The sequence below is a fragment of the Aegilops tauschii genome, chromosome 3 (genome assembly GCF_002575655.3).
Source record: "Aegilops tauschii subsp. strangulata cultivar AL8/78 chromosome 3, Aet v6.0, whole genome shotgun sequence".
In the NCBI taxonomy this organism is placed as follows: domain Eukaryota; kingdom Viridiplantae; phylum Streptophyta; class Magnoliopsida; order Poales; family Poaceae; genus Aegilops; species Aegilops tauschii.
Genome location: NC_053037.3, coordinates 48958601 through 48966989, shown reverse-complemented (window position 1 = coordinate 48966989; position 8389 = coordinate 48958601). Strand labels below are relative to the sequence as shown.

General features: G+C 49.1%; 1 protein-coding gene across 3 annotated transcripts; it reads right to left on the bottom strand.

Moving 5' to 3' along the window:
• Positions 1 to 4223: 4223 nt before the first annotated feature.
• Positions 4224 to 7593, bottom strand: LOC109775331 (ankyrin repeat protein nuc-2). 3 transcript variants are annotated; one of them, XM_040403422.3, is made up of 11 exons: positions 7355 to 7591; positions 7177 to 7269; positions 6790 to 7095; positions 6483 to 6622; positions 6331 to 6417; positions 5975 to 6106; positions 5684 to 5836; positions 5409 to 5510; positions 4948 to 5205; positions 4764 to 4843; positions 4224 to 4653 (listed from the first exon to the last, which is right to left on the bottom strand). In XM_040403422.3, the coding sequence occupies exons 1-11, from the start codon at positions 7416 to 7418 to the stop codon at positions 4482 to 4484; spliced, it is 1587 nt and encodes a 528-aa protein (XP_040259356.1). In that variant the 5' UTR covers positions 7419 to 7591; the 3' UTR covers positions 4224 to 4481. The 3 variants fall into 3 exon arrangements, with proteins under 3 accessions (XP_040259356.1, XP_020189673.1, XP_073366085.1); XM_020334084.3 differs by having other exon boundaries at positions 4270 to 4653; positions 5026 to 5205; positions 7355 to 7589; XM_073509984.1 differs by lacking the exon at positions 4224 to 4653 and having other exon boundaries at positions 4764 to 4879; positions 5026 to 5205; positions 7355 to 7593.
• Between the last annotated feature and the right edge of the window lie 796 nt (positions 7594 to 8389).

The window sequence follows — 8389 nt, the reverse complement described above, 5'->3', positions numbered from 1 at the left end:
AAATAAATTTTATGTAAACACTATCTATGCTCCGTACCAACATTTGTTATTTATATGTGACATTGTCATTTACAATCGAGGTGCATGGATTTGTATGAATTTAAGATATATGGATGCCGGGAGAAAAATATGAGGGGCCGTCGGGATGCGCCGGCGGACGTGCCCGACGCGCCCACGGACATATATGGGTCGGATTTATCGAGTCCGCTGTGGATGCTCTAACTACTGCTACGGTAACCAGTAATGGCCCGGCGCCGAGACCCGAGAAAATGCCGCGGCCGGTGGAACGCGACAATGGCATGTACGCAGTACGCGCGATGCTGCCTGCTGTCACGCTGGCTATGTCTGTCCAGGCGACCTAGTAGCTTACGAACGCAGCTGCATTACGCGTGTACGTTCGCTCACCAATCAGCACGATTTGGTGCGCGCCTAATCATCCACCATAACCAGTGCTACAGTGTGGATCAGAGATGGTAAGAGTTTGGAGCGGAGGAATTTGTTTTGTGGTCTCGAAGCAGAAGCGGAGCCTAGACTCTGGACTCCGAACTCGGTGAAGCTGGGCGGCCGGCCATGAGTCCCGAGAAGCGAGCGAGAGCATCTTTGTCGTGTGGGGATGGTGGAACAAAACATGCTCCCGTACGCTCGCCTCCAAACGCAAGCCTACCATACCAGTAGGAGTACGTACGCAGCAGCAACGAGGCCGCCGGTAGTAGGAATGTGAGATTTACTATAACTGCCCGTACCACACGGACGCCTACGCCCATTATACTACTCGCTCAAACAGCAGTGCTCGGATGCGGAGTACCATTATGCCACACAAATCTCTCTCTCTCCCTGTCTTTTTTTTTTTTGCGCATACTCTCTCTCCCTGTCATTGTATTTGCTTACCGGATCTAGTGATGCGCATGTGTAATACTCCTACCTACCTCTAACTAATTAGGCTACACTGAAGTTCCCATGCAGCCCCTCCTTCCCTGATGAACTGGACCGAGCGAGGAGCCAGACCCAGTGGTTGCATGGAAGACTGTGCCAGCAGGAGAAGGCCAGGCCAGGGCAGCTACTGTGCGCATGTGAGCCCTTGCAGTACAAAGCCGCCCCACGCCTTTCGTGCTGCTAGATCCTTTACAAGACATTATTTTCTTCACTGCCGTACCGCGTCACATGTGTTTCAGTTTCTTTTTCAGCAGGTTTTTTTCTGGAGGAGCTCCAGCTTTTCCAGTAGACACGCTGGGCCGAAGGCTCACATGACTTGAGCGCACATTTCCAGCAGGGCCGTTGCCACAGGCTTGGACCGCTATCCGGCCCAATAAGCATAGAGCCTTCATAAGGAAGGAGTGGTGACTTTTCTTTTTTCAAATATCAAGAAAACATATATGATCTGATGGATATCAACAAAACAACATGCAGTACACTGGACAAAGAACTGGACGTAGAACGATGAGTAAAAGACAAAGTATAATGAAAATCATAGTAGTCTTCTTCTTCTTCTTTCGATTGTACGTCACCTCCCGGAGATCGAAAACTGCATTCAACCAACAATAAAGGAAATGGGCACCTGCGTCCTACCAGGATTTGAAAACCCTCAATAGTCACTCGCCCCTTGAGACAAGATATAGACATCGCCGAAGCAACATCGGTTGGAGCATCACCCTCACAGTACGGGCTTACAATTCATTAGCACTGCTTCAAAGGATTGGAGAAATCGAACTGTGCCGCAAAATGCCAAAGTCGCCGCATCACAACTCAACAGATCTGGGGACACAAAACTCTCACAAGCCCTTCGTCGGCGTTGGGTTGCAGGTGAAAAGACACCTCCGTGTTCGCTCGTTGGAAAAAGAAACCACCTTGCCGATTTCTTCAAAAAAAAAAACCCTAAGAAATATACGAGACAGATGGTTCCCACTTCTCGATGAGGCCGCCCGGTGGCGAAGGAGTGGTGACCTGGCCACGAGCTAACCCGAGGTAGATTGCTTTTTTTAGGGATTCCTGAGGTAGATTGCTGAACAGGCCGGCTCCCACATAGGCCTCGTTTAGTACACAAATTTTGCACCGACCCAACCTTCCAATCTGTAGAATTCCTCTCCGATCCACCACCAAAACTACGTCTCGCCGGCCCACTAGCGATTTTCTTTTTGTAAATTGAGTAACAAAGGAAGCGCATGGTGAATTGAACCTGGGACCTCGTGATTTCTTCGCACTGGTTTTCCGTTAAATTACTCAGGCGCAAGCTACTAGAAGGAAAAGAGCTGGGTTTACATTGGTTTTCCGTTTTTTTATTTTTTTTCTTTTATTGCTCCATTTTCTTCCCTTTTATTCCGTTTTCTTCTGGTTTTTTGTTTTCTTTTGTTTGTTTTATTTTTTTCTTCTCCACTTTTCATTTGTTTCTTCGGTTTTCAATGCTTTTTTGGTTTTTTTTCTTTGTTTATTCTTGCTGCATTTGTTTCTTTGGTTTTATTTTTATTTCCTTTTTTTTCCTTTTTTGGTTTTCTTTGTTTTTTTGTAATTCATTCTACATTTTTTGTACATGTCAACAATATTTTCCTAATACACATTTAATATGTTTTCAGTATAAACTTAACATTTTCGTAATACATGCTCAACATTTTTCCTATACACACTTTTAAACCTTTTCAAATGCTTAATTAACATTTTTTAAAATACAAGTTTTTTTCTAATACGTGGTCAACATATTTTCTATGCATATTTAACATTTTTTTCAAATGCTTGAATAAATTTTTCTAAATGCAATATTAACATGTCCTTAACACATGGTCAATAATTTTTATATAAGCATTTAACATTTTTCCAAATGCTTGACTAGCCATAGCTTTGCATCATAGGTCTCATCAGCTGTGATGTCGGCGTACAATCCTTGATCAGAGATGGCTAGACGTTCCGCGCCATGTTGCACTCCAAGAGTGAACGTTGCCAAGAATCAACCAGCGCCCCACAGGAGGAGCACGCTGCTGTAGTGGCCATGTGCCGATGGTGCTCGACCTCTCCCGTAGGAAGAGATGAGCGTGCTAGCCGCCAAGCAAACATGCGGATTTTCGGACCTAACCTGGCGCTCCAAATTCTCTTCCATCCACTCTGCTCCTCAGCTATGTTAGAAGTTTGTGGAATTTTATCGTTCCATGCTTCCCTTCTCCTAGTTTTCATTATCATGCCGTTCGCCGAGCGGATCGAAAACACACCGCTCTTTTCAAAATGCCAAGCTCAAAAATCATCTTAAGGCATACGGCTGATTTGTATGGTCTGTATGATCTCAATAGCCATCGGTAGAAAGTTTGCTCGCAACTTCACCATGTCCCAACCTCTCGTAGCCGGCTCTATCAGTTTGGGGAACTAGTTTCGGTGGGTTCCGTGTTTCAAGTTTTTTAGTACTCCAACAGGAACCTTGGGCGCTTTTTATGATTTTGTTGTTGTACTCCCTCCATTTTTATTTACTCCGCATATTAGCTTTGACTGAAGTCAAACATTATAAAGTTTGAGTAAGTTTGTAGAAAACAATATGAACATTTACAATAGCAAATTTATATAATGTGAAAATATAAGCAATGATGAATCCAATAATATATATTTGATGATGTATATCTTAGTATATTTTTCTACAAACTTGAAACTTGTTGAAAGTATATAAAGTTTTACTTTAGACAAGTTTAATATGCGCAGTAAAGAAAAACGAAGGGAGTAGTATAAGAATGATGTTGAGAAAGGTGAGGCTCATTTCAAAAGGCATGCAGGATTTGGGATGATATTGAGGAAGGTGAGTGAAAATTGCCAATGGTGGTGCCCGTTTGCGAAAAATATTTTTTTTACAATGCAAAAAAACTGATTTTTTTTATAAACATGCATGCGCGCGCGCGAGTATTATGTATTTGCAAAGTTTCATATCATTCTACTTCCACACGTGGTGTAAAAAAAGACAAATGTGTATTATCAAACAAGCTTCTTTTTTTATTATTGGACCGGAATTTGTTTCGTTTGTACAGGTTACAAATTACATTTTTTTAAACAAAATTTCAAGGATTCCTCGTGAACACATACAGGTTTCCACAGAATTATTGTTTTTTGTTGAAACTTCTAAATATGGTTTCTGATTTTTCCATAAAACGGGCACCAACGTGCCCGAGCACCAGATATTCACACTCGGAGGTGAGTCCTATTTTTGTAAGGATGATGTTAGGCGGAGGAGGGTGTTCGCGCTGGGGGATCTCTCATGCTGAACGAATTGGTTCTGGCTGCGGTGTCTCCCAGCGAACCCTTCAGTTCGATCTGGGAAGTGCTCGTATCAAACGTCCTTTGTTTTTTACAATGACCCTGGCTGCACACATTTTCAGTTAGCCATCACGACGGGCCTCGAATGCTATCCGGCCCAGGAAACAGAGTGCGCAAAACCAAACCACAAAGCCCACCAGAAACACAACTATACAGCCTCCGACTCCCGCCACAGTTTGTTTTCACACCGCTCCACCATTTTCCTACTGGCCACTGGATAGTGGCTGACCTCTACCTACTGCCTGCACAAAAGAGCCCCGCCCTTGGACTGTTTGATCACACGGCCCAGACAGAACCTGGCTTCTTCCTTGCACTTGCACCCCTTCCTCCAAGCACCGTGAAACCGATGCGCCCTTCGTGCGCTCCAAGAGATCCCTGCAGAAGTATGAACATGCCACATCATGCAGGCCACCATGCACGCTTGTAACGTAAGAATCAATTTGTACGACGGCGACGTGAGGATGCAAGTGCAAGCGGTGGATTACCTGAGGGCGTTGGCGATCTTAGGGTTCTGCGGATCAAGCTCCGATGCCTTGACAAACGCGGCGTAAGCGCTGGCGTAATCCTAACACAAGCGCGGATTAGATGCCAGGTTGATGAGCTAAGAAAAAATAAGGGTATGAATCAAATCAGGCCGGCACCAATCGTTAGTTGAGCGGATCGACCGACCGATGGGTGGGTATTGGATAGCTGAATCTGAACTTCTGAAGCACAGAAGGGAAGCGCAAACAGCAGTGCGATGATCACCTGCAGGAAGCGGAAGGCCTCTCCTTGGCGGTAGTAGCCTTTCCCCCAGTCAGGCCATAACCTGATGCAGGCCTGGGCGTCCGAAAGCGCCTCGTCGCCAACACCAAGGCGCAGCCAACAGAGGCTCTTGTTTGCATATATGGATGCATCTATGTCGTTTGGGTCATCGAACTTCAGTGCCTAAATGTGAAAAACATCGTTTTCCAAAGTCAGAATTTCCGAAATATATATGAACCAAGTGATTTGAATTGGGTGCAGAGATATATGCCTTGGCAATTTCAACAGTGGCTTTGTTGACATTAGGAAAAGTAAGAAATGAAACAAGAGAAAACATTTGCGACTGAACATGTGCATACAAAATCAGCGGCGAAAAAAGAAGTTACCATGTTGTACATAAGTATAGCCGTGTCGTAGTCCTTGATTTCGTAGGCCTTGTTCCCTTCTAGTTTTAGTTCAGCTTTCCTCTTACAGGAGCCCTTTCTCACCTAAATAAACCCAAAAGAGTAGTTTTAAGGCAATCAATTACCAGATAACTATGGAGTGTTGATAAGAGCAAAGCCAATTAGTAATAAATTAGCTACATTTCAAGTGCATGGAAACTGATTAAAACAAGACCCTCCGCAAAGGAGTACTGGTAACTAACATCAATAAGACATACCCGCTCCTTGTAAGCAGCAGAATTCACATGACTCATGATGCCAGCAACACTCCAGGCAACCATGTTTGGAGGGCATCGAGTCACAGGAAACAGAAGTTGAACAAGTTTTTTTCCACCTTGGACCGCGGCAATTTCTATCGGCAACCTACCAAGCTGTTACAGAGTACAGAAAGCATGAGTTTCGGGGTAACATTGTTGTTCAGGGCTAAGGATTAAAGTGTAGGTCAAACTATATGTACTTGAACTTGAACAGTATGAAATGTGGCAGGGAAGGTGGTTCGGAATGCTCACTTCGTCAGGAACGTTCGGATCTGCTCCAGCCTTCAACAAGCACTTGACGAATCCGATGTTGCCACGGCGGCTGCACGCTAACAACAGAGGGGTCGCTCCACTGAATCCACCGGCATGAACATTAGCCCCAGCCTAGTTAACATTTCCAGGAACAGTCTCAGTTTAGCACAAGGGAGTTCCATATGCACAGTTCATGTGGGAATTTTATAGAACTCTAGCGATCCAAGCATTGCAAGTGCTACTTACAAAAGATAACCTGTTATACCGCGACATCACAAACAACTAGTGTGATTTATGCAATCAACACGAACTTAGAGATCAATTAGCACTTAGCAGAAGATGAAGTAATGTAGCACCTCAATGAGCAGCTTCATGCATTCCACGGAGCCACCAAGAAGCGACGAGACCAAGGGCGTGAAGACACGGCTGGCGAACTTGTTGGGCTGCAAAATTGCAAGCTGGTCAGCCATGAACAAAATGCAGGCACCATAGGAGCGGCCGCACATACATCGGCGCCGTGGCGCAGCAGGACGCGGATGACTTCCGGGAACCCGCGCATGGCGGCGACGTGGAGCGCCGTGCCCCGGGGGTTCGTCGCGCCCACGTCGGCGCCCTTGCACAGGAGCAGCATCGCCAGGTCGCGATCCCCTGCATCACGGACGACGCGCCAACATGTCAGTCGCGCACGCGCGCCGGTGCCCGCTCGGCACGGCATGGTCATGGCCACGGCGGAGCTTCCTCTCAAGGCGAGCAAGCAACAGGAGCACGGAGCAGAGTGAGGTGGCGTCGGCCGGCGAGGTCGGACGCATACGTACCGTTGTAAGCGGCCCAGTGGAGCGGGGTCTCGCCGTCGACGTCCGGGGCGCGCGGGCTGGCGCCGCGCTCCAGGAGCCAGGCCGCCGTTGCGGTGTGGCCGAAGGTGGCCGCCAGGAGCAGCGGCGTCTCGCGCTCGTCGGAGAGGACGTCGACGGGGATGGCGAGGTCCTGGACCAGGTAGCGGCAGACGTCCGTCCTGCCGTTGGTCGCGGCCAGGTGGAGCGCCCTGCCGCACGTCGACCAGACGCCGGTGACGTCCGCGCCCGTGGCGCTAGGCGCCGGCGGCAGCAACTCCAGCGCCATCCCTCGACGTCCCAATATCAGATGGATTGTTAGTCGATTTACACTAGTAATACAAGCTTCGTTGAAGGCATTTCGGGACGTACTGGCGAGGAGGTCGAGGTTGCCGTCGATGGCGGCATCGAGGAGCAGGCGCCGCCGTTCCTCGTCGTTCCCCGCGTCAACGACCACATCGACGCCTGTATCTCTCACACCAAGCACACCAAGTGAAAAAGCAAAGAAACGCATGGTGAATCAATCCAACGCACGCGGCGACGGACAAACCTGACGACGACGGCGGAGGCTGCGCCGACGAGGACGGCGAGCACGCCGCCGTGGGCATGTCCATGGTCGAATGTGACGGCTTGAGTGGGCCGTGTGACGTGTTCGCTCTGACTAGTGTGCTTGGACGGAGAGCGAGAGGACACGAGAAAGGCGGTCGCTTTCTCGGGAGCTGCGCCGGGCGGTGGTGTCCAGCACAAGGCACAAGCCACGAGACCTGAGGTTTGTGATGTGACGCCACGCGGGAGCAAGGACTCCCTCTCCCGTACTTGAGTGGTCCAAAGCGCACTCATTTCGTTGTTGGTGTCTCTTCTCTCGTACTACGTGGCAAACGTGCAGTGTCTGGTGTGAATAAACATCGTGTACGAGCAAGCCCGTCCTTCTACTGCACCATACGGCCAACAAACACATAATAACCGTCCAAACGCCCGGACGCCACCCAACTAGCCGTCCCATAGCCGGGCCAAACGTCGGAAACGGTCGACACTTCTCATATCCGGTCTATATCTGGAACGGTTATGAAAAGACTCGGACGCGCCCATCACATCATATTGATGGATAAGGCCGACACGGAGATATGGAGAGATCGCAGGTCCAAAAGGCGCCTCCTTCGCTCCACGCCACATGGCTCCGCTCCGGGGTGCCGCCCGAGGGAGGAGGCCGGCTATTTAAGCCGGACGACGATAGCCGTCCTTTCTGCTCTCTGTCGCCGCGACTTCCAATCTGCCCGCCGCACCATGCCAAGGTGCCGAATCACCACCTATGTCATGCTCATTCCGGAGCGGAGACTACAACTACTCGAGCAGATCCAGGCGAGGCGGGCGGCTCGTTTCGCCGCCGGCCTTCCCCCGGATTCACCGAAGTCGTCGAAGGATGAGGAGTAGGCGACGGAGCAAGAGGATGAGGAGAAGGGGGAGCAGCCACCGGAAGCGGAGCCCATGGAGAAGGAGGCGGCAGGGGTAGAGGAGGAGGTGGAGGCGTTACCGGCTGCGGGCTTCGCCATGGAGGACGCAGAGGCGGAGTACGAGGCCGCCCAAG

Bases quoted from the DNA above. Each gene is read 5' to 3' on its own strand.
- LOC109775331 (XM_040403422.3), bottom strand. From the start codon at position 7,418: ATGGACATGCCCACGGCGGCGTGCTCGCCGTCCTCGTCGGCGCAGCCT. The intron at 7,096-7,176 runs GTACGTCCCGAA...TGGGACGTCGAG, and splicing joins CAACCTCGACCTCCTCGCCA to GGATGGCGCTGGAGTTGCTG. The intron at 4,844-4,947 runs GTCGGTCGATCC...CGCTTGTGTTAG, and splicing joins TATCCAATACCCACCCATCG to GATTACGCCAGCGCTTACGC.